This window comes from Antennarius striatus, chromosome 16 (genome assembly GCF_040054535.1).
Source record: "Antennarius striatus isolate MH-2024 chromosome 16, ASM4005453v1, whole genome shotgun sequence".
NCBI classification, from domain to species: domain Eukaryota; kingdom Metazoa; phylum Chordata; class Actinopteri; order Lophiiformes; family Antennariidae; genus Antennarius; species Antennarius striatus.
In genome coordinates this window covers 5,821,246-5,846,253 of record NC_090791.1, presented here as the reverse complement: position 1 = coordinate 5,846,253, position 25,008 = coordinate 5,821,246, and the positions used below count along the sequence as shown (strand labels likewise).

General features: G+C 39.9%; 2 protein-coding genes across 5 annotated transcripts; both read left to right on the top strand.

Moving 5' to 3' along the window:
• The first annotated feature begins 426 nt into the window (after nucleotides 1-426).
• Nucleotides 427-15,688, top strand: LOC137610039 (choline transporter-like protein 2). 4 transcript variants are annotated; one of them, XM_068337461.1, is made up of 22 exons: nucleotides 427-569; nucleotides 7,724-7,772; nucleotides 7,859-7,932; nucleotides 8,026-8,110; nucleotides 8,637-8,721; nucleotides 9,086-9,199; nucleotides 9,294-9,354; nucleotides 9,442-9,565; nucleotides 9,674-9,757; nucleotides 9,874-9,986; nucleotides 10,782-10,913; nucleotides 11,004-11,103; nucleotides 11,205-11,297; nucleotides 11,616-11,700; nucleotides 11,807-12,069; nucleotides 12,183-12,277; nucleotides 12,562-12,665; nucleotides 12,776-12,849; nucleotides 12,941-13,011; nucleotides 13,243-13,331; nucleotides 13,467-13,551; nucleotides 14,921-15,688. In XM_068337461.1, the coding sequence occupies exons 1-22, from the start codon at nucleotides 542-544 to the stop codon at nucleotides 15,025-15,027; spliced, it is 2,115 nt and encodes a 704-aa protein (XP_068193562.1). In that variant the 5' UTR covers nucleotides 427-541; the 3' UTR covers nucleotides 15,028-15,688. The 4 variants fall into 4 exon arrangements, with proteins under 4 accessions (XP_068193562.1, XP_068193560.1, XP_068193559.1 ...); XM_068337459.1 differs by lacking the exon at nucleotides 14,921-15,688 and adding an exon at nucleotides 14,037-14,914; XM_068337458.1 differs by lacking the exons at nucleotides 427-569; nucleotides 14,921-15,688 and adding exons at nucleotides 5,260-5,622; nucleotides 14,037-14,914.
• A 1,009-nt stretch (nucleotides 15,689-16,697) lies between these two features.
• Nucleotides 16,698-24,815, top strand: LOC137609339 (vascular cell adhesion protein 1-like). The gene is made up of 10 exons (XM_068336319.1): nucleotides 16,698-16,951; nucleotides 18,291-18,566; nucleotides 18,664-18,990; nucleotides 19,108-19,371; nucleotides 19,649-19,805; nucleotides 21,426-21,531; nucleotides 22,026-22,158; nucleotides 23,327-23,593; nucleotides 23,681-24,013; nucleotides 24,104-24,815. The coding sequence occupies exons 1-10, from the start codon at nucleotides 16,912-16,914 to the stop codon at nucleotides 24,379-24,381; spliced, it is 2,181 nt and encodes a 726-aa protein (XP_068192420.1). The 5' UTR covers nucleotides 16,698-16,911; the 3' UTR covers nucleotides 24,382-24,815.
• Nucleotides 24,816-25,008: the final 193 nt, after the last annotated feature.

Genomic DNA, 25,008 nt, shown 5'->3' with positions numbered 1-25,008 from the left:
TTTAAGCCCATGATCTTGTGTGAGGTTTTCCATGTCCCTGGCAGAGACTGAGAACTGGTTTATCATGAGGAAATAATGTCATTGGTTTGCGTAATAAAGGCTTTCATCTGTAAAAGATATAGACTTTGAAGTGGGATCAGCTGTGATATAAGATTTGAAACATGTCGTCATGTTTTATTACATTTTAAAAGATTTAAAATACATCGCATTGCAGTTTCTTATTAAAAAAAAGTTTTAACAGCTCGCTGGACAGCAGCAGACACTTTTATCGGCATTAGAAGTTAACCCCGCCCCCACATCTATTTACACCCAATTTGGCTCAGTCATTGGTTTCGATTTACTGTCAATCACACAAATATCTGTGGTCATTGGTCAGAAGTCTCCCCTCTGGCACGTCCCTTTAAAACAGCAACAGAACCCTCCAGATTTTGGAGCGGATTTCTTCAGTTTTTCAGTTGACAGAACCGCAACGCGAAAACCTGAGAGGACTGGAAATATGCTGTAGTGCTCGAGTTTGGACAACAGAAAACACTCCGTCACCATGGAACTGGAGGAGAACCCAAAATATGGTAAACTTATTTCATGTCAGTGAGGTCTTGTTCCACTGTATTATGTTCTGTGATAGTTGTCTTGTCACTCAGGTTAGAAACATGCACTAAACGGGGGTACATTCTTATTTTTTGACACATAATGTCTTAGTTAGCAAATCCACGTTATTTCATTTTTAGTTTTATAGTTTGTTTGCCTTGAAGTTAGCAGGTTCTAGTTGACCATCTTCTCTCTCGTCCCGTCAACGTCACGTTTTACAAGTTCAAACCAAAAGTATTGACGTGTTCTGTGGGTTTTCCCTTCACTTTGTCTCGCAGGTTAAGTGTGTGACTGACGTTAAGTTCAGGTTGTGTGTAAACAGTTGTGTGTTGTTTTCTGGGTGTACATTGTCCCTCTTTTCCTTGTGCTTGACCAGTTGCTGCCACATTCCTCAGACTGGTATGCCGATGATCCCAGCAGGGTCCCCGCTATGTTTAGAGCTAATTAGGAAAAAAGTTAAACACGTGATCGAAAATCAAACGTCACTCTGTGGCCTCATATTGAAATTTTATGTCAGGTTTTATCCAAAGACTGCATGCTTGTTTACAATCTGATCACAGAATGTCTGTTTTATAGTTAAGATAATATAACTTTAGTTACCAGACTATGCTGTGACGCTGCTCTTTTGTCTTTCCTCCCCCCCAAGGAATAATAAAAACAGAATGTGGTGCTTCATTTGCTTCACTGAATATTTCTAGTGTTGCTCCTGCTGAAAAGTTAAAGAGCAACACAATCTCTTAAAGCTATGCATTACTAAAACAAAAAAAAAGTTTGGACAGTTTCACAGGTAAAGACTAGTTTTGAGTATAATTGTGTATGAAAGAGGCATACCTAACATGCAGATCTTAGACACCATTATTGCTAAAAGATAGATGCAGGTTGGGAAACAACAGTCTATATTTGTTTATTCTACAAGACAATAAAGAAAAATAGTTTCTGCCTTATAAGAGTGGCTTACACCAATTCTTTTTGAAATGTGTTGCATTACATTCAGAATGAGCACATATTTTCAAAGAAACAAAACAAAGCTGACCAGTTTGAACATTAAATGCTTGTCTGTGAACCATATTCCATATGGGTTTGTTTATTTGTATTTTAAACTACACCTGAACTACTTTGGGGTTGTGGTTGTATAGTTCTGGTTTGTCTTTCAAAGGAGATGCATTCCATGAAGAGAATTTAAGCCAAAAACAGAAAAAAAATTCATGAAGCATCGTTATGTTTTAAAAGCCAATAACCTTGTCTTTCAAACACAATGTTGTCAAATAGAATGAGTTCCACTTAAAGTGATCCGTAATATTCTGTAGCAACATGTTGAGAATGTTAAGCTTTTTCAAGAACTAGATAAGTAGGACTGAATAATGAAGAACCCAGTGTCTGCTCTTCTTTTCTGCAAACACCATTTCCCCACATGATACAAATTAACTAATTTCTTAATGCTTCAGGCAGTAAGATGCTTTTGTGCTCGAAAAATTGAGTGCACCACACATTAATATCTTTCAGTGCAACAAGAGACTTTATCAGAGCTACTTTAGAGATGAGAGCCTTTCAGAATTCCCTGCAGGATCCAACACAGTTTCACATGTTGGAGTAATTTCAGGCTGAGATATATCAAGAAACGTTAATGACAGGACTTGAAGCAGCCAAATCCTCTTAAACATTACTTGTAATTGTAAGCCATATTTAGGAGAAGACATTTGAAACCTGATGCTCAACTTCTCTGCCCTCTCCTGTAGTTGAAGATTGTTTGAGAGCAAGCTATGTTTGCAGATTTTCTCCTGTTTCGTTTGTTTTTTGTTTGCCTCCTACTCTCTCCGGTTTTTCTTCCCTCCTTCCTGGATAAAAACATCCGTGGTATTGCAAGCACCAGCTTCCAATTAAATGAGCCTCATGATACCCTAACTGCTCAAACTCAAAAGAACCTGGGTCTAATGACTTTGTCTGCATGCTTCCAGTCTGTGAAATGAAGGCATTGGTTATGAAAATGATTTTTGGGAAAGATCAGTATATGAATGCAAAGAGATTTCTGTATGGAAGCAGGATTGTCAGCCTGGAGCTGTTTTCTGTATTTAATGACACCCAAATGTCAAATCTAGTAAACTATCTGTTTTTCCTCTAAAAAGGATGTAATTACTGCAATCATTTTAAAAACATACACCATCTGACAACCCTTTACATAGCTCTGGTGTGCTGTTGTTGGTCATGGGTTTTTGTCACCATCCTGTTAATGTTCCACATGTTCTTGTGACATTTTGTACAACATCAGCTGATGCAGAACCAGGTTTTCAGTTCTTGGAGCCTTTCACCTGTGTCAAAAAGCAGAGTAAAACCCATGATCATCTCAAGGAGAGGATGATTACATTTGTCTGTAGCCAGAAAAACTGATATAGATGGTATTGGAAATGAGATCGGTACCATTGAAGGGTGCATGAGAACCAATTATAAACCTTGCATAAGGGTGCCAGATTGCACCCTTATGCAAAATGTTTCTACAGAATTGTGAATTCTGATTCTGATCACCAATGTTTTTTTTAATGTAAATAGGAAAGCAGCATATTTTTAAAATCTGGCATGTTTAGTTGTAAAAACATAAAAATATGTCATATTTAATATTTTATGTTGGATATTGGCTCTCTCATATCAGATACAGATTTACTAGGTTGTGATTGTACGTCCCTTTCTTTCCAAATCTATAAATAGACCTGAAGTTGGACTTGAGCACTCCACACCCTGTAATGAGAGATGTGAGAGACTGTCGGGGAGGGCAGCAGACATAGCCTCCATATGTTGAATAGTTTGCCAACTTTATAGTTCCTCTGCTATAACACTGGCCTTCTAGATGTAGCCGTTGAACCACTCTTACATTTTTATGTATGTAGAGTGTTGGTTCTAAATCGGTCTTCTGTTAGTCGACGCAAACATTTGTTGGGGAAAGCAGCTGTACAAGTCACCTTGTGGTGGTTTAGTACAATCCACCACAAGATATGTTACCTATTAGACATTTTTTTTCCTCATTCATTTCAGTTTTTTGTGTGTGTTTTTTTTGCTTTTTTTGTTTGTTTAAATAGATCTTTACACGTGACACATATCAAGCTCTGTGGGAATGTTCTTCAAATCAGTGGTGACTCATGTATCCGTGCATGAGTCAAATGCATGAACAACAAAAAATTCAAATTTCTGGGACAATTCATGTACGTAAAATTCAAATGTATGCACTGGTTATAATCAATGTTTGACATTTTGCAGTGGTGGAATGGAAAACACTTTCTTTGTCAACAGTTGTTGAGCAGATCCTGGACAACTGATGCTCTGTATTGTTGTTGACGTCTCTTCTCTCAAATTGTTTTGCTCGGTGTTGACTGATGACAACACTCATTGAAATGCTACATGAATGAACATGAATCTGACCACTCTTATTCGTGTCACATAGCTTCTTGGACCACATATGTCAGTAACACAAATCAGATCAGAAAAGATGTGGGTGGGTTTTTGTGTTCACACAGCCCTGAAACATGGATGAAATTGAAATAATTTATTGGGTCTGTTCGGTTTGATGATGTGAGCAGAACCTTTCAGATAGAGCTGTGATGACTCAAATTAATTGTTGCAAGCATCATCGTTAACATTATAAGTTCTTCCTGCTGTTTTCCTACTTTGATAAGTCGAATTATTTGCTGAGAAGTGAAGCGTTTGTAGTTATTAGCATAGCCAGAAGCTACCCTGCTGACTGGGTGAGAGGTGGGGTACACCTTAGACAAGCTGACAGTATTTCATATAAGCGTCTTTAAACTCTGGTTCGTCACCATTTTTCACTTGATTCAGTTCTATAACAATTTCAACATAGATTGAGCTCAGAGACTGTGGAAATGCTGGTAAACAAGGGGCAGGCACACCGTCCATCAATCAACATGTGTTTGATTTTAGCAAGCTTGATCTTTGTTTTTTGTTAGCATCCATTATGAAACAGGTTAAAGGACCACATAGACAGACAATAGAAGGAAGGAACCCAAGTAGACACAGGGAGAACATGAAACTCCACATACAAAAGGTCTTCAGTCAGGTTTGAATCCAAGACAAGGACACTGGTGTTTTCTACTGTAAATTTCTCTTGAAATGTATTTTTTTCCCCCCATTTCTGTCTCTGAGAGAATTTGCAAAAAACTGTGACCTTTAGTGTTTCTGTGGACTCTTTGTTAAATCTCTGGTAGCTTTCAGCTTCCTTTAATACTTAACAAAGAGGGATCCAAAATTCCCCAAGCTTCGCCCGTATGCAGTATCTCTGTTTCCTCACAAGATGGGAGTAATCACAACAAGAGATTTGAGCGGCTCCTAATTCAGCTGCTCAAAAAAATTCAGTGTGAAGATGAGATTCGCACGAAAATATATGATTTTTTTTTCATGTTGCTATTTTGTGTTTTTAGTTTCATACAAGGGATGGAAGTTGCAGCCATTCTGATGAAATTTCTCCTCCTCCAGAACAGCAACACCAAACACCACAAGAGGGTGGAGGCAGCGTTTCTCCTTGTTTACTTCAGATAATGTACATGTTTTTGATAACATTTAAGGCTGTCGACTCCAGTTTACGTACTAACTGCTGACCCCACCCTCCTGTATTTCACGAGTCCGTGAATTCCCGTCTCCTGTGCTGCTGTGCTGTTGTTTCAGTTGCCTGTTTGACCGTTTTTTTGAGACAGAAACTATGTGGTCTTTTGGAGGTAGGAGGAGACGGAGGCAGATGCACAGGTGGGGCCCAGATTGGAGAGAGTCACTTGTTTCAGGATAAACAGAAAGGAAGGGAAGTGTAGCGTTGCTGGCTGTGCTGGCTCACACAGCTATTCAAGGACAGGTTTAACTGGTTTGTGCCTCCACAGTACCTGTGGTTCTCCCACCCTGCTCACTTACACCAGCAGAGCCACACAAAGAAGTCCACTGCATGAACGGGGAAGAGTAGAAAGGATTCTCTGTGCATTTCAATTCTTTGCCTAGAGAGGAGTTTCGACATGCCTGAGGATGGACAGTATTATGGAAAGCATGGTAATTGATCTTTTTACTTTAATTTTGTAATTTGGAATACAACCAGGAATCTTCAACTACCTTTCAGACTTTTTTTGCTCTTAAAAGTTCAGCCGCGCCTTGAGGTGTGTAGATTGTGTGAGAGAAACTAGACTGGCGTTATCGGCATGTCAACAGCATACGTGGGAAAACTGGGTGTGTTTGTATGGAAACGGAGCCCTACTGCTGGCAGCTTTGCACACTTTTATCAGCATTTTTCTGTCTCCTGGATGATTATCAGATCTGTTTCTGGGTTGACAATCATTGAAACTGCATGCTTTTATTAACTTCAGTGTGTGAATGAAGGAAGCCGCTGTCTCTTTTCTTTGAATGTCAGTTTCATTGTGAGTTCCATATTTTATTAGTGAAAATGTCAGTCAAACAAGTTACACCTCAGAATGACCAGAGTTTATGTATCACCCATGAGCTTTCACACAGGAAGTTAGCTCAGAGCTTGCCTGGTAAAAGCATCCTACCGTAATTATGCTATAGACCACATACATAATTAATATGCAAGAGGACGCAGAGAATATCTTACTGGTCCGTCTAGACCCTTAACATTTTGGGATCCAGTGCTACATATGTAGACTTGAGATATTGGTGTTGGATTGGAGTTTGTGCTTTTAAAGATTTAAAGCCTCGATGAGACAGCCATGATTGCAAAAAAGTCTCAGATATGACGCTGTTATTTTATGTTGCTAGTACGTGTGTAGCTTCCTAAACTATAACCATGATCGATGCTTTTATTTGCTCTGAAGTAATTATGTCGAGCATTATTCTCTTCTGTCTGTCTTGGAGAGCACTGACCTGCTAAGTGGAAGAAATGCTCCCTGATGAATTCAAGCCAGAGATCATAGAAGAGTTTTATTTGATAGTAGATGCTTGCCTTCATGCTCCTGATATGCTGGCCTCACATAACCTGTAGTAAAATTCCTTATATGTAAATCGTAACCTGCAATATTTATCCAAACACCATTCTGTTATTCAAAATATTGGAAGACTTTAAAGGTTGCGATTCAAAGATGGCACCAAAGTTCACAAATGAGAAAAATTATCACAAGTGTAGAGAATATTAGAGGTCTGTGTCTCATGTTGAACTTAAGATAAAATAACGTTCACAGAGGAAGGTCAGCAGGAGCTGACGGTCAGTCTGTGCCATCTTCTACAGCTACTTTTAAAGTCTGCACAAGTTTTTGTTTTAAGACAGGACGTTTTATTTAACATGATTACATGGTAATCCCACAGCTGCGTGAGGGAGTGTTTTATCTCACCACAAATGCAGAGGAGAGGATAAACGGATGGCATCCATCCAGCCATCTGTCCAGCTGTCAGATTCCATTTCCAGAGCTCTATTCAAAATAAACTTCTCTAAACTTGCCACACGCAACAACCACATACTAAAATTATGCGTTGTGTTATTTAGGGATATTCATCTTCCTGTTTCCGTGGTTACAAGTTAAACCAGATCAGTCGTGAATTTTTTTTATTTTTTTTTCCTCAGATGAGAATTTCTGGGTTTTAAGTCAAACTGGAACTTTTTTGGAAGTTTATTTCTCAGAAATGTAATTCATTGAGAGAATTTCATGTTAGGTTAAATGAGTTACAACAAAAAAAACATTATTATTATCATCATTACCAAAACAACAAAAATATTTTGATTCTGTCAAATTTTGATTTTGTTTTTTCAAGCAAAATTTAACTTGACATTATGACCTTATTAAACTAACGTAAGTGCAATAACTGATTCAGACTTCTGTAGCGTTGTGTGTGTTTGTTTGGCTTCTTTTTTTTTTTTTTTTGCTTGCACTTAGTCACCAGGGTGGAATTTCTTGACTTGCCAGGCTTGTCGTGTTTGCCTGGAGGGAAAAGTCATCTGGTAGAAGAATGGGAGGAAGTTCATTATGTTTTCTTTCTCGTAACCTTAAATCAGCTCTTTTCAGACTTGTGTCCAGAGTTAGTCTGGGTGCACAGTACATCTCTGATTTTAATGTGGCTCAGCAGACAATTGTGGAATTCTCTCCAAGCCATGCTTTAGTCACAAAGTGCATACAATCACAAGTGCACTTGTCTTTGTTTTTTTTAGGCGAGCCCAGAAAGTATGATCCGAACTTCAAGGGCCCGATCCAGAACAGGTGAGACTGAGACATGATCTGGTCCTGCTCTGAGTGACTAATGTGTATTTGTTTCAACCCATCGAACTGTGCTCTGTCTTCCTCAGGGGCTGCACAGACATTGTGTGCTGCATCCTCTTTGCTATTTGCATAGTGGGGTACATTGCAGTGGGAATACTTGGTAAGCAAACCGCACTATAGTATGGTATATAAATAGAAATATATACTTAGAAATACCCTTCGTGACCTTTACCTTCTATTTCTATGCTACCAGCTTGGTCCCAGGGCGATCCCAGGAAGGTGATCTACCCCACAGACAGCATGGGGCAGTTCTGTGGTCAGGCTGGAACCCCCCTCGAGTGAGTATTACTGAGGATTAGAATTGTCCATGTTTCTTTACCTGGTGTTTTCCTCTAACTTTGAGAACAGTCTCACACACATACACATGCGAGCACGCACACACACACACACACACACACACACACACACACACACACACACACACACACATGCACGCACGCATGCACACAGACACACAAAACATTTTTTTAAATAAATAAGGCAAGTTAAATGTAGACAGGTATTTGATGACAGGAGTCAACAAGCTGTACTTTTTGTTCTCTCTTCTTTGATGTCTTCTCACATATTTATTGATTATGACCCAAATTATTAAATCAAGTTATACCTGGGACTGTCCTTAACATGTCTATCCCTTAACTTAATGTCCAAATATTATTTAAAATAGAAGTGTTTGGAAATAAATATAATCTACTGTGTATTATCTATTTAATATGTAAACAATTTGATAAACTGGATAATGATAACCTAAATCTGTACATTTCCAATGGATGAGTCTGACTGATATCTCTATCTGTGTTGTGACAGAAACAAGCGCTTGTTGTTCTACTTCAACATAATGAAGTGTGCCAGCCCCATGGTGCTGCTGGAGTTCCAGTGCCCAACCACTCAGGTGTGAACGCCACTGTTCTTTCATCATATGCTTCTCATCTGTGAAGCAAGTCCATCTCCAAACTATTTCTTAAACTACGAGCAGCTGCTCCATTTCCTGTTTCATGGCCGTGTGGGAGAAAAGTCCCCATCAACACAATAAACTGTTTTCAGTCAAGTAAACTTTCCCAGCTTGAACATACTGCCTCTCAGAATGAGCATTAGAGTCGTACATAGTTGAATTTGGGACACAGCCATTTCCATATCTCCTTCCCTCACCATTGTTTCATAAATACTATGTTATTCAGTTGTCCTGCTGTGTATTGTGTATCTACATTATGAACAAGGAATTCTGCTCTTGATGTGCTCTTTTAAATACTTCTCAGCTGTGTGTGGAACAATGTCCCGAGAAGTTCATGACGTTGCTTAAAGCCTACACTAACAGAAACGACTTTGACTACTACAAAAAGTTCTGTAAAGAAGGAGTGACAAACTCAATGGTGAGTTTACAACCTCCTTGGAATCTTTGTGGTTGTTTACACACACGCACACGCACACGCACACGCATGCTCATCTGCATGTACTGTGTTTCAGGGAGTGCCTAAAATCCTCGAGTTAGGTCTCTGCCCTGCCATCCTGATCCCCAGTAAACCCTGTGAGTTTTGTCACTATCATCTCCGCTCTCTGGATTATATCGTGGCTATTTTTCTCATTTTCTTATGTTTCTTCTGCTTCCCATCAGTCACTCGTAGATGTTTCCCTGCTTTGGGCCAGAAGGGAGGGGTAATAACAGTCGGCAACAACTCTCATTTTGAAGATGAAAACGGAAAAATAAGAGATGCCAAGGATCTTGTGGATGGAGTCAAGTGAGTAAATTCTCTTCAGTCACGATATGCCTGTCCCAACCTGTGGCATGAGATTCTATGAAAACACTGTAACAATAAGGCGATAAACATTCGGGATTCTTCCCACAGGAATGCCTCTGTGGTCATTGAGGCTCGTCAGGTGGCCATGAAGATCTTTGAGGATTACACACAGTCCTGGTACTGGATCCTGATGTAAGTCGCTCCCTCACTGTTTTTGTCTTAGTCCTAATTCATCTGAAGTGTCTGTTCTTCACCTCTCACTCTCTCTCTGTGCTTACTTCCCTTATGACATCATCACTCATCTCTAGCGGGTTGGTCATCGCTACTGTGCTCAGCCTACTCTTCCTCATCCTTCTACGCTTCCTGGCAGGGATCATGGTTTGGGTCATGATTGCCTTGTTAATTCTGGTAATAGCATACGGTAAGGGCCAAAGCACGCATGACATCATCGTCTCTTGATCCTTGTCTCTGTCAAGTAACCTCCAAGTACATCAGCTCCCCACACGCCTGTTTGTGCTATGCTATCCTGATGCGGCAGTGGATGGTAAATATTTATTTTGTTCCCTGAGATGTTTCCTGGAGCTGACTGCTAGACAAGAACATTTCTCTTCTACATTTCAGTGATTAATAACTGAAATTAAAAACAGCCTTTATTTGCGTCACTGCTGGCTTCATGTTAAACAGCGTCAGTCGTATGTCGTCACTGGTCCTATCTTGAATTACATTGCGTGAATGGAACAAGGCTGTCATTGATGGACACTAACACATCTTTCACACTGGACTGAACCATTAACATCCAGCTGGCTTTGGATCTCAGTTGAAGATTCAAAATATTAAGCACTTCCATCTACTGTTATGGTGACATGTCTGAATCTGTTTTGGAGATTCCTTTTCCGACATAAATTCCTGCAAACAGAAGAGAGGAAAGTCAGCCTGTTGGAGAAGAACCTGAACTGTGTTTTTAAGTGACAATATGTAAACCAGAACTGATAATTAATGTATCTGGATCAGAAACTTCTACTCCCTTCCTCTCACAGTTAATGACTTCAGTTTCTTAAAAAATCAAACAAACTGTGGTCAGGATTGAATATTCCCTGCTCAGTGTAGATTTGTTTGTTAATGCATTCATTTTTTTTCTGAGTTGTTTCACACTTCTTTTATTTATCAGAGTAATTCATGGAAAGACTGCCATCTAAAATGCCACATGTCTATTTAGGTATCTTCCACTGCTATATGGAATACGCTGCCTTGGAAGGAGAGCCAGGCGCTGACGTGACACTGCAGGAACTCGGCTTCCAGACAGATTTCTTAGTCTACCTGCAGATCAGACAAACATGGCTGGCCTTCAGTCAGTACATTGAATATAATATACATTTCTTCATGTTGTAGTAGAATTAGGACATCTGTTTTACATCACTCTGTCTCCCTCCTCCTTTAGTGATCATCTTGGCCATCTTGGAGGTCATCATCCTCCTACTGCTCATCTTCCTTAGGAAGAGGATCCTTATCGCTATTGCTCTCATCAAAGAAGCCAGCAGGTCAGATTTCACATCCGAGTATCTAGAGTGGATTATAAAATGAGTCAAAAGAGATAAATTAAAGTTAAAATCTTAAAATTATTCTGCTGTTTTGTTTTCAGAGCCATTGCACATGTGATGTGTTCCCTATTCTACCCACTTTTCACCTTCCTCCTCCTGGTGGTGGTCATTGCCTACTGGGCAGTTACTGCTGTGTATCCTTTTGTGTGACTTCCAGCTCTGATCTTAAACCATCTCCTGCTAGTGACTGAGTCATTAAAAATGTTAAAACAAACCATTGGGTCAGAGATCAGAGGGTTGAGCTTAATCTAGATGTCCACCAGACATCACACTTTGAAATTTTTGGTCCCCAGCCCAAGACCTATTAGACTGAGCTACTGCAGCCCCTGGACAAAATGTCTACCTCAAACAGTTCCATAAACCTAGACCACACGGATCACACAAGCCCTGCAGCTGTTACACCAGAGGTTGTCATGTAAAGTTCTCATCATTGTCCTTGACACATTCATCAGCTTCTTGTCAACCTCAAATGAACCCATCTACAAAGTTTTTAATGAGTCTGTTTGTATCTATTCAAGAGCAACGTGCGACCCAGCTGTAAGTGTTCTGGTCATTTAATTCTCTGTGATCCAGCGGTTCCTTATGTTGTTCATCTTGAATGATTATTTATGAATGTGCCTATATGACCTGTATCTGTGATCAGAATTACAGCACCAGTCCCATGAAGCAGCAGTGTCGAGACTCCGAGTGCCTTTTTGCCTTCTACGGCGGCGAGACCATTTACCACAAATATCTGATCGGCCTTCAGTTCTACAACGTCTTCCTCTTCTTCTGGTGCGCCAACTTCGTCACAGCTCTGGGACAGATGACCCTGGCCGGAGCGTTTGCCTCGTATTACTGGGCCGCTGTCAAACCAGATGACATGCCGACCTTCCCGGTCTTCTCTGCCCTGGGCAGATCGCTCAGGTAAATATTGATTTTTTTTTCAAAGTAGCCTTTACATCCCTATTCTGATCATTTTTTACTTTTCGTGTCGACAATTGTTCATTTTTGTATTTTTTTTTTAAACTTATTTTCAGGTATCACACAGGAACTCTGGCATTCGGCTCATTCATCCTTTCAGTTATTCAGATCATCAGGGTTTTGCTGGAGTATTTGGACCACAAACTGAAAGGTCTGGTACCAATTCGTTGATGTAAAGAATAGTTTTGTACTGATGGAGTTTTACTGGAGAAATTCACATATATATATATATATATATATATATATATATATATATATTCAAAAAAGTGGTGTAAAAGAAGTTTGTTACTCTAAAATTCTTTCTTGGGTTCTAATTGAAGTTGCCCGAGATAAATCTGGTCTTAAGTAACTAATTAATGCAACTGTGAGAAACCCTTGAAGGCATGACCCCAGTGCTGGTTAAATGTTCACACATCTGCCAATAATTATTCACAGGTGCCCATAACAAGTTTACCAAGTTCCTGTTGTGCTGTCTGAAGTGCTGCTTCTGGTGTCTGGAGAAATGCATCAAGTTCTTGAACAGAAATGCTTACATTATGGTGAGACGTTATTTGTTTTGGGATTTATTTACTCTTCCAGTCCATTTATAAAACTGATGTGTATTCTTTGTAGTGTTGGTCTAAATGCAATGAGTGTATTTGGCCTCTAGGTGGCGATCTATGGCAAAAACTTTTGCACCTCTGCCAAAAACGCCTTCTTCCTCCTCATGAGGAACTTTATCAGGTGATTCTTCACTGTGTTGATGAAGCAAATATATAATTCCTCTATTTTTCCAGGTTAATTTCAAATTATTGAAATTTTGTTTTTTTTTCAGGGTGGCTGTCTTGGATAAAGTGACAGATTTCCTCTTGTTTTTGGGCAAACTCCTTGTTGTTGGTCTTGTGGGTGAGTTTTTTTTGTTCAACAGCACACGTCATACTTTGGTTTTTAATCAGGTTGGAGAATAATTACTTGGAATGAATGTGTTGATGTACAAGATGCATGGAGTGGCTGCATTTTATGCACTGAATATAGTGGTTGTCTGCTGAGATTTCACTCAAAGTATCACAGCTGGAAAAAAAGAATAAAACTTTCTTTAACGATTAAATAATAATATGATAATATTAAATTCTACAGGGGTTTTTGCCTTCTTTTTCTTTTCTGGGAGAGTGAGGGCCTTTGAGAATACAGCTCCCAACCTCCATTACTACTGGGTGCCCATCCTGGTGAGTCTCGTTGTTATCTCCACTTTCTCATTGAAAACTCTGGCAGCCTCCCATTTTTTCTTGTAACTCATTAAGTTGTTATATATGTGTGTTCTGAATGAAACGTAAGTGTGTGGTTCATATCATCCTCATCAGACGGTGGTGATTGGCTCCTACCTCATTGCCCATGGATTCTTCAGTGTGTACGCCATGTGTGTGGACACTCTCTTCCTCTGTTTCTGTAAGTCCACAGCCACTGTCAACAATCATATGTTATTATTAGTCTATTGTCCTCTGAATCACAGACAACCTGTACATGAAAACAGCCTGCTTTGTGGCCGTGCTGCATCGAAGAATGAACTAAATATAAAATTTACACGCTTCAAGACTCCTTTTGCTCTTGGTGTTGACTCACTCTGAATTGCATGAATCTATTGACTTGGGGATTTTTCTGCATTTTTTTCTGCATTTCCACAGTCATACCTTGTGGTATGTTATTCTGCGTGGTGCTGAACTGTTAATCCTCTGCATCTGAAATAACTGTGGGTGCATTTGCTTGTTTGCCGTTTGACTTTCTTTTTCTTTTTCTCTGTCCCCCCCACCCCACCCCCTCATTTCCCACAATTCACCACCTCTCCTCCCTCTATAAACCTTTTAACACCCATGTTCCCCCTAATTTCAATACTAACCATTCATTAACACTTACCAATACATACCTAAACTAAGGTGAAGACCTGGAGCGGAATGACGGTTCAGCTGCGAGGCCTTATTACATGTTCTCCAGTCTGCGAGAGATTCTGTTGAAGAACGCTGCTCAGCTGGAAGATGATGGAACACATTTCAATGGACAGAAGATTCAGGAAGAGGCCTCAGCTTAGAGAGGAGATCTGTGGGAGAAGACACTGTTTATTCACCTGATGATGTTTGTTAGCTCGTTTAGTTTTCTGTAACAGCTCTAAAATAACAAACTTTAAACTTGAACATGTCAGAGACGTTCCTATTTTTCATCTACAGTTATATATACCAAAGTTAGCATGCTAGCCAGCTGTATGCTGAGTGCATTAATAGTAGCCACAGCCAAAGATAACCATAAAAAAGTTTTCTATATAGAATAAGCTTTTCACATCCCTGATTTACAGCTAGTATAATTTCACATTTGTGGCCCAACACTTTTTTACAGTTTATGCCTCATCTTTTCCACTGTGCTGCACCATCAGTGCACACAAAGTTCACACTAAGTCATAACAGATTTTTAACTAAATTAATGTCAGTAAATAACTGACATTCTTCTTCTTAAGAAGAAGAAATAACTTGCTGCAGAGATAAACAGTTTTGCATCCTCTTTATAAAGAAATGTGTGCTTGGCAGCATGGGTTAGTTTACGGAACTAAGTAAACAACATCGGGTAAAGGAATCAAGTGTTTTGAAATGGATGCATGTCGTTGGTGAACAGTTCAAACTAAACACATTTTTTGAATGCAATTTGCCGTTTTTAATGCTGAAGTAGAAATGAGCTAAATTAATCTGCTGCGTAGATTAACTAGAAATGAATTTTAAATGAATTTTGTCTGTTTCTTAAATCTTGGTTGTTTTATTGAATCTCTGTTCAGTGGAGGATCTGGAGAGGAACGATGGCAGTCCAGAGAGGCCCTACCTGATGCCTGAAAGCCTGCGCAAAGTCCTGAAGAAGAAGAACAAGAACCAGCCGGCTGAGTGACGCTCCCCCTCTAGCAGTTGAGGCCTAGTTATCCGCTGATGTTCACTGGTTATCGTTCAGTGGAAACCGGCTTGGACAATAACCTGATACTGGCAGTCATCAGGAGCCTGATCAGTAGTGACGGCCGTTGGGTTTGAACCCAGGTATCCGATTCACACATTTCTTTGCGTCTGATGAATCAGACACTGGTGTTGAATTTAAAGTTTTGATGTTTGAAAGAAAACTGGACTTTATTTTATTTGTATTTAAATACAGGGAACATGTCCATGTTTTTAATATGTTGTAAATGTTCATCCAACATGCAGTTTTATTTGTACATGATTTATTATTATTGTGTTACATGAAGGTAAGTTCAAATTTAATCCATTCAAACTGTTTAACGTTCTGTGTGTTTCACAATGTGTAATCTTGTGTTCCGTTCAGACAAATATTTTACTGTTTTGTTTCCAAGGCCATAAAGCTTCTACTTTTGTATTGAGGAGGTTTATATCTACGTCTTCAGATAGACAATCAGCGTTCGCTGCTGTGGTACGCTAATAAGAGATAGATGAAAACTAAAGACTTTGTCGTAACTGATGCAGATTTGTACATTGGTGCTTATTTTATGTTGGAAAAACTGAGTTGAGACTGTTTTTGAAATAAAGCATAGTTTTGTATATAATCAATTGAGTTGTTCTTTGTTTAATCCCCCAAAATTATAATTGCTCTTGCAATTGTTATATTAACAAAATGCTTTTAATCACACAATCGAAAATGATTGAAAAAATCATTACCAAGTAGTAAATATTTCTCATGACAAAAATATTAAAGTGTTGAAATCTTATTTTCTTGAATACATTTTTCATGGATAAATATATGATCAGAAATCACAAGGTTGATGTTTTATCTCAAAATTGTTTTCTGTTGAATCCATCTCAGCATACCCCTGGTGTAAAGGCAAAACTTTGAATTTACATCATTTAAATGTTATAAAAGAAAAATAACTTATATGGGGTTAATAATATAATGTTCATAAAGTTTTAATGCCTAATAAATTGATCTATTGCTTTCTTTTGTCAGGTCTCATGATAACTTTAATGAAGAATCACCTTGAACCGTTGCGTTTGCATACTTTTTGCAGTGGAAGAAATGAACACAAGAATTACTTCCTGCTTGGATGACATTAGATTTCTTGGTCTGTGTCAATGGCTGCAACCTTTACTGTTCCTGTCCTTTGTACCTTTGACCATATACTGTCTGTTCCAGAATCATATTCCACAATCAGAAGGGATGAGACGATGATCTGCTCATCTTTATACTTTCATGACTGAGGGATTTTTCCACTGCTGTGATTTTAATGTAATTTTGTCAACCTGTGATTGTTTTTTATTGATATGAATCCAAACGCATTTTGAAGGTCCCTTACTGCTTTTGATTTGGATCAGTGGCAACACATCTGACCATAATGAGGAGTTTACGGTTGTGGTTTTTGTAGGACAACATAAATTTACTGTCCAGCTGTAGATACAGTATATGTATTTTCTATACAGTGAAGTGCTCATTTGGGAAGCATTCTTTCTGCTTAGATGAAAGCAGCGCCCAATTTTAATAATAATTAAGCAGGTTATTGTATTCCTTTAAGAAAAACTCGCTCACACGCCCTGCAAACCAAATACGGTCGGCTCGTGTCCGTCGTTGTTTACGCCCAACCACCGCGGGAACAGCTGGGATTTTCGAGGAACACCTTAACGCACCATTGCTCTTCTACTTTCGGGACTTGGTGCGACCTCGTTCTCCAGGTGAGGCCGACCAGCAGTTACCGGCCGCCCGGAGGGGGAAACAAGCTCGACATCTGGACCTTTTCATGTAATAAAGGTTTTGTGGTTGGCAGGCTGGCGAAACAACATGTTGTTCCTCATATTGAGCTGCTTGATAGCGAACACAGGTAACTGCTTTATGTCCTGGTTGTTTCTTTTAATTTGAGCTGAATTAACGTTTATTATTATTTATTTATTTATTATTGAGTCTGGCTTGGAGCTAACCGTGTAAACAGGCCGACCGACGCCCATTGTGCGGGTCACATCAACCGGATAGTTTGCTTTCTGTTTGGCTCCGTGGAACAAATTCCAACTTCCGTAAAGTCCTCCTCAACAATGAATTAACACGTGGATGAAACAATAATTCACTTTAGAGGAGAGGTCCGTCATTTTTTTATTCCAGTGTATTTATCCGCCTATAATAATGTCCTATAATATACAGTATGTATTTAAATATAGATTTCCACTCATTGTTGTTTAAAATGTGGTTCTACAGTGAAAACGTCGTGTATGGTTTTGAAGGGTGGTTCTGTGGTTCTTTAACTAGTGACTCAATTCTGTTTTTTGAACCACCACCTATCGGGTGAGGTCTGTTTGTTTGTCCACAACAAAATTCCCATTCTTTTTTTTTTTTTTTCTATCAGTGAAATTACAGTTAAACTTTGAGTTCAGATGTAGATTTTGGATCATTTTTATACCCTCTTAAACATCCTTAGATTCTGAATGTTCAGCGTATTTCATAAGAAAATCAAAATGCTCAGGCATTTATAACTGTAACTGTGCCTCCACTATGCACACTGTGTCTAGATCAGGATCATAATCTTGATCTGGGAACTAAAAATAAAGATCTGGAGGGAGGGGATGTGTATTAAATCACTGTATGTAAAACTGGGAAGGTTGGTGACATGGTCCTTCAAGCAGATGCAGATGTACTTCAAATGTATTCAACATTTTTGTGAAACGTAAAAAGTTACATCTTAATGGGGTATTAATCTGTGTCTGCTGGCGTGGAAAATCACTTTTTTGTTGATACTCTAAAACTAACTTGATTCACAAAACTAAACGGGGAGGAATATGATGGTGATGTTTAGTGAAAGCAGAATTTAAGACAGATACAAGCAAAGACTTCCTTCCTTAATCTGCGTTTCACCTTATATATATTTGTAGTCACCCCCAAAAGATCTGTTTTTCATAATAGGACCCCTTGAGGCATATTCATTGAATACTGTACAGCATTACCACCAGAAGCCATTAGGGTACGCTGTACCATAATTCTGACTAAAGATACTGTATGATGAAGACATTTCTTCTCAGACTGCCACAACTTTTTGCCTATTATCAGTTGTTTGTTTATCTATTTATTTTGCTTTTTAACTGTTCAACTTGCACCATTAGCCTCCAGTGGGTCAGAATCCAGACAGACAGTGCTGTCCATGTCTTGCTGTGATGCATCCTGTGTCCTTCTAGGAATGGCTGTGAGTCCCATCTGTCAAGTTGAGATAAACCCTCCCAAAGCCGTGGTGCAGATCGGAGACAGTTTCTCAGCCAACTGCAGCACCTCATCCGACCAGGCAGCAGGAATGGGCTGGGAGTCCTCAAACGGAGGCACGGCGCTCACACCGGGGGTCTCTGTTCTCCAATTGAACATCAAGTCTGTGACAGACTGGCGTTTAGAACCAATGTGCTTCCTCAATCTCAAGAACGCTGACCAGTGTTTTGAAACCCTGGCTGTCACAGTCTACAGTAAGTCGTTTTTAACTTGATCTGAATTTTGACAGCTGGTCTCTTTAGTTTCATTTTAAATCTGATGTTTGTAACTTTTTTTTTTTTTTTTTAACAGAGACACCAGACAGTGTGTTTATGTCTCACCCAAGTCCAACAGGCCCCATGAAAGAGGCTGAAAACTACAGCATAGAGTGTGAAGTTTTTAACGTTGCGCCGATCAGAAACCTCTCCATTCAGTGGCACAAAGGAAACGAGGTGTTCTTCACAGACACGTTTGATGTGCGCAGCGTTTATCCATTTAACGTAACGTCCATCAGCAATCTGACGGCGCACAGAGACGACCACGGCGCTCTGATCTGGTGCGAAGCAAAGATGAACTTTGACGCATTTGGGCCAAATCTTCCCTCCATCATGTCAGAGCCGCATGAACTGAATGTACTGTGTAAGGGTTCAGTGTGATTTTTTACTCACTTATATATATATATATACGACGTGTTTGCCTTTTTAAAACATGTTTTTTATTGCTCTTTATTTTTCTGTATTTCCTATATATTTTCAGACCCTCCAACATTTGCCAGCCCTGCAAATGAGACGTTGGAAATTCCAGCTGGTCGTAAATTCACGTTAAATTGCAGCGCTACGGGAAATCCAATTCCTGCATACAGCTGGCATTTCCCAAATCCCATACAACTCATGAAGGAGAATCGACACCCCAATGAATCCACTCTCAACCCATCTTATGAGCTTCCAGGGACGTATAGCTGCACAGCAGCTAATACCCAGGGCAGCAGGACCAAATATTTCACCGTTGTGGAACCTCCAAGTAAGATTTTGTCACCCGGTTATTAGATTTCTATTCTTGTTCCTCCTTTAATGTCTTGCATCATTAACTTTTCTATAATCCCTTCATGCTGTTGTTTTCCATCAGGTAGTCGCGCCGGGACCACTGCTGGAATTTTACTGGCTGCGTTTTTTGTTATAATCTTTTTTTTGGCATTCGTCGTTTATCGCAAAAACAGAAAAGCTTCCGTTGCATGACCAGAAGGTCTGAGCCTATGAGCTGACGAAGAGAATATAACAAAAACTCCCGTCTCCCACAGGGAATTACACAACCCTCGCAGCCTTGGTTGGAGGATTCCTGGCTCTAGGGGTCCTGCTTGCCATCGTCGGAGTTTTGTTTGTGACGAAGCAAGGTGTGTTTTCCTTCAACAAGGACGGCCATCACAAAGGAAGGCCTACCTCATCAGAACCTATTTGAAGATGATTTTTTTTTTTCAATTCATTTTTGCATGGCTTTGCAATGACACTCTTTTTATAAAGTTTTTGGTGCTTGGAGAAGCAAGTATCACGAAGCATGGTGTGCTCTGCATGCTCACTGGAGCTAAAGCATGTGCTGTAAAGCTTACATAGTTTATATTTTTATATTAACAACAAACATTTACTTAGTACATGGTTCCTGTCAACTTGTTTGTACATCAATCAGTTGATTTGATGTTTTATTGGGAGCGTGACTCACCGGGACTTTACATTTTGATGTAATCCTGCTTCCTGATTTTTAAAGGTACCACCCTGCTTTGGCAGCAATCAGTTCTCTAACAAAAGTTCTTCCTCCCTCCTCTGTGTGTGAATGTAGAACCGATCTGTAAACATGGTGCACGTAAACTCACCGACTGAATGATATTTGACGCCAGGGGCATTAACACTCATCTCTGCTGCTCTCCTGAGCCTTTTAGCTTTCTTTTACCTCATTATTCAGGTGTTCTCGACCGCTCATTCAGTCTGAGTCATTCTCGTCAAACGATCTTAGAACAGCAGGAAATGTTTCTGGGGTGTGTGGGGGGGGGGCACTGATGAACTAATACTCCACACCAACGCAAGGAGATTGTGATGAAAGATCGATAAGGAAGTGCATGCTGGTGAAACCAGTCAGTAGCTGCACTCCTAAAACTATTTTTGTACTATTTAAAAAGCCAGTTGTTGTGATTGGGTACGGTACTGTTAGTCTATTGTAAAAACTTTTTGGCAACATGTTCACTCAAACTTTTTTTACAAATGTGTTCTTTTGTTTGCACTGGTACGACTCTGGATCTGAATCATTTTGCACTGATGAGCTTTTTCTTTACAAGTGAAGAGTTTAATATGATGAGGCCATCGGTTGCTTCACTGATCGCCTGAATATGAGCCCTTAAGTCCAACGTTGAGGCTTTTCTAAGTGAAGTAGAATGTAACAGAATGTTAATGTGTTGTGTGCATACGCATATTCTTAAATAAAGCCAGCTTCTCTGTCACCGGCACGCTGTGGCAGAATACAGATTGAGGCAAACCGGCGTCTTTCATTACTATGTTTCACTCCCACCACTTGTCAACCCTTTGGACCTCTCTTTCATGCTTCCTCATTCAATCGGGGTTACATTTATACAGTGCTGAGACCGCCATACTAATTAGTACCAAACAAAGTGAATGTAAAGGAGAGTGAGTGCTCTCCTTCCTACAGTCCCCAATATAAACCTGTTTTCTCTGAAACCATGTTCTTTATGTTCAATCCCTGTCATGCCCACAAAAGGTTTCTGTTCTGTACACTCTGTGTTACTATAACAACCTGGCAGAGTAGATGTTGCTCAATTTGTCGTGCAGTTTTGGAAAAAAAAAAAGTTTTATTATAGATGTTGGAGCTTAACATATTTCTCTAGAGTGCATGAAGGAGCAGCAGATTCAGTGTGGAGAGAGAACGTGTGTTCTGTAATCTGTACGTCGAGATTCCCAGCTGTGCTTCTCCATAAATACACCCCCCCCCCCCCTCAAGAGCATCCATTTACTTGCTCGCTCGCACTGCAGTTGTGGTCAGAGCAGATATGCTGTGTCGCATTCTGGTCACAGTGTGGGGCTTACAAGCTACACGCTGCTTCGACACCACCGCTCCTGCCTGCTGAGATTTCACAAAGCGTGGAGTTCTGAAGCAACAGGAGACGAGCCTGGAGTCCAAGTGAAAAACAAGCCAGAGAGGACAATGAAAGATGAAACCATTTTTATGGAAATTGAATGTGGACGCACCTACAGTTGGAATGTGGTGTGCAAAAAAAAATAAAAATCCCCAATTCTAATTCAATGTTCATGTATTTAAGATTTATGTCAGTTTGTAGAAGGAAAGACACTTTTAGCCACAGAAGTAGTTTTACAGATCTCAACTGTATTAAAACCCAAGGAAATAATGTATGAGATACTGAAAATGAAACTACATTCATTAAGCACAATAATTTTCTGACTGTACTGTTATTTGATGTCTATTATTGTCAGGTGGGTCATCATCGGGATTTGTAAGACTGAGTTTCTGTTAAAAGGTTTTCAGGACCAGCGCGGTACTGAGAAGTCAGACTGTTTTTCAGAGGCCTGCCACCTGTTAAATTTCCCTCTTTCCCTTTTACCCCCACCGCCCTCAAAGTCAGCTGGGATGAAGGGGGCCCTTTTGTTCCAACATAGTTCCCTGCGGAGAAGCCAAGCTTGGCCAAATTGGATTTTTCTCTCTCTGGTCTGAATCGACAGTGCAGTGCAGAAAGTAACATGGGAAACAACTTTCTCCAATGGATTGTGACACTTTGCATGATTCGCTCAGGTAAGATGTTTCTGGAAGCAAATGTGTTCCTCCCTTTTTGGATAACAGATAATGTTTGATGCAGTTTATGAGACTCCTGATAATTTATGTAGCCAGCTAATTCTTCAAATCAAATCAGCGTATGACTTTATTATGGATGTGGGGTCTTAGAAACCTTGTGTTTTTTGTTATAGCAACACATCACATTTAAAATCCAATTTTGTAATGATTAAATTTAGCAGCAAGTTTTGTGACGACATGATTAAAAACAGGCTAATAATCCATAATTCACTGTTATATTCACAGGTCCATCATAGATATCAGGCTTTTTCTGATTTACTATGGATATTTCTGTGTTGTAATAGAGTAATTAAGTTCTACTCTATTGCCTAGCTGTGTAATAAATTACATATCCATGAACTATGACAGTACTGTGTTATAAAAATGTATTTGGTTATAATGCAGTGATCATCACACAAGAAGAATTTAAAGAGTAGAGCAGATAAATGTTTTTTCCCCACATGTAGCTTTTAATGACCGATGCAGCCTGTAAATGATTTTGTTGTTGGTGTTTCGAGGAGACTCTTTTGATGCTGTGATCCACTACATGATGAACATTTAGACACCTGCATCTGCGTTCCTCAGGAATCTTAGCCCATTCCTCTTAGACAAAGTTTTCCAGTTCTTGAATATTCCAGGGTTTATCTGTTGCAATTCTCTTCTTAGAATCTCACCAGATGGGATTCATTTTTTTGGCAAATGTGACAGCCAGTCTGGAATGTTCTCGGAATGCTATTGGAACAAAGTCATGGTAGAATTTGAGATCATCTTGGGATTATTATCCTTGATGCACAAGTTTCAAGTTCATCACAGATGTTGAGACATTTTCTTTTAGGATTTCCTGATACTTGGTGGAGTCCATCTTACCCTCCACACACTGCAGGTTTCTAGTGCCTGAGAAGGATAGCTGCCTCCAAGAATCATCCAAAACCATAGGCAAATAAAGCTATCTGACTTTTCTTCTGCTGTTGGTCAGCAGTGGTGAACATAGTTTGGATATGAAGCCCTTATGTAAATATAGGCCTTAAACATGTGGGACTCATTGTAGGTGTGGCTTGATTTGCATATGCGTGCTCTTTAGAATGATGATGATGATGATGAGGATGTTGATGATGTCTCTGTGTCTCAGTGTCAGGTGAAGGCTGCTCTCTAATCCTGAAGCCCTCCAGGGTTGTGGTGGGCTTTGGGGAGTCCGTGTCGGTTAGCTGTGAGGCTGTTCGTCCCGTTCGTGTCTTGGGCTGGGAATCAGCCATCAGCGCCACACACACCCTCCAGGACCTCTCTGTCCAGTGGAAGGTGGACAGTCTCATTGACTGGATAGAGGAGCCCATCTGCTACGGTGTGTTTTTCACAGCTCCACGGCAGTGTGAAGAGAAACTCAACCTGGTCCTCTACAGTAAGTCAGCTCCTGCTCAGACACGTGGCGTATCCTGCCACCACAAACCTTTCTGAATGACGTGAACTGTGTGTGTTATTCATTTAGAAACCCCAGACAGCGTCTCCATCAGGACTGTGAACCACACTGGAGCCATGGTGGAAGGAAAAGAGTACCAGCTGCTCTGTGAGGTCCAGAACATTGCTCCTGTTCAGTACCTCACCCTGAGGTGGTACAAAGGGCAATCCGAGGTTTATAACCACTCCTTCTCTGAACTCACATCTTCCTCACCCGTCCAAGTATCCTCTATCCTCATGGTCACACCAACCAAAGCTGAGAACGGAGTGCAGTACAGGTGCGTAGCAGTGCTGGAACTCGGACCGGAGGGTCCGCAACCACCTCCCACTGTGACTTCTGAGCCTCTCGACGCCTCTGTGCACTGTAAGTGAGGAAGCTACTCCCAGTTTAAAAATTGGTTCTTATGTTTTCATAGAAGATGGTGCTTCTAATCCCTGTACTCTGTCTCTGCAGTTCCCCCAACATTTCTCACTCCTGAAACGGAAGTTGTGGACCATGTGCCGAATAGTGAAATTACCCTGAACTGCACTGCCACCGGGAACCCAGCACCTGTGTACAGCTGGCAATCCTCCCAACCCATACAAGAGAGAATGGCCAACGAAGCAGTTCTTACCTCCTCCTCACTTCTCCCAGGGACCTACACCTGCACGGCCGCCAATACACTGGAGAAGAAGAGCAAACAGTTCATCGTCAAGGCCAAGACCACAGGTAGAAGGGAACTCTGTGTTTAAGATGCCATTGTAAACTGTACCCTAACGGACTTATACTTTTGCTTTTGCTCAGGTGTTTGAAAGAAGAGATGGTGAGATGGGATCAGATGACCATATTGGACAAACAAGGAGATTTAAACTGAGGGAATTTTACAGTTGCAGCTTATTATGAAGATCTTGCAATCTGGCAGAATCAGATCTAACTTTAATTTTAAAAAAAAGAAAAGAAAAAGGATCCCTAATGTATTGTGTTTGATAACTGTCATTTATTTACATTATTCCACTATCCTGTGCAATAGATTGGTTGCTTAGAAAATAGTCCACTTTTTGTGCTTCACATGTGACATCTTGTATCTAATTTATATTTTTTCTAGATATATTTTTTGTTTTAATTAAATTACTGTGTAACATTACAAATATGCATTAGATAGCAATGACAAGTACATTTTACTTGATGTATCAACTTGAGTACTGAATGCTTAAAATCATCAGGCCGTTACTGTAAATATGAACCATTTCTTGATTTGAAGAATAAAAGTGACATTTTAAAAAAAACATGCTTTTAAAGCATACCAATTGAAAGAAGATTATTTATAGATATCTATAATGTGCTTCTGCAGGCTATGACTTTATTTTATGCAGAACTTT

What these genes read in the sequence shown, in the direction of transcription:
- LOC137610039 (XM_068337458.1), top strand. Translation starts at nt 5,589, where the DNA reads ATGCCTGAGGATGGACAGTATTATGGAAAGCATG. An exon ending in AAGGAGTGACAAACTCAATG is followed by an intron (nt 9,200 to 9,293) that starts GTGAGTTTACAA and finishes ACTGTGTTTCAG; the next exon opens with GGAGTGCCTAAAATCCTCGA. An exon ending in GCCCTGGGCAGATCGCTCAG is followed by an intron (nt 12,070 to 12,182) that starts GTAAATATTGAT and finishes ACTTATTTTCAG; the next exon opens with GTATCACACAGGAACTCTGG.
- LOC137609339 (XM_068336319.1), top strand. Translation starts at nt 16,912, where the DNA reads ATGTTGTTCCTCATATTGAGCTGCTTGATAGCGAACACAG. An exon ending in GCATGAACTGAATGTACTGT is followed by an intron (nt 18,991 to 19,107) that starts GTAAGGGTTCAG and finishes ATATATTTTCAG; the next exon opens with ACCCTCCAACATTTGCCAGC. An exon ending in ACCTCATCAGAACCTATTTG is followed by an intron (nt 19,806 to 21,425) that starts AAGATGATTTTT and finishes TTCTGGTCACAG; the next exon opens with TGTGGGGCTTACAAGCTACA.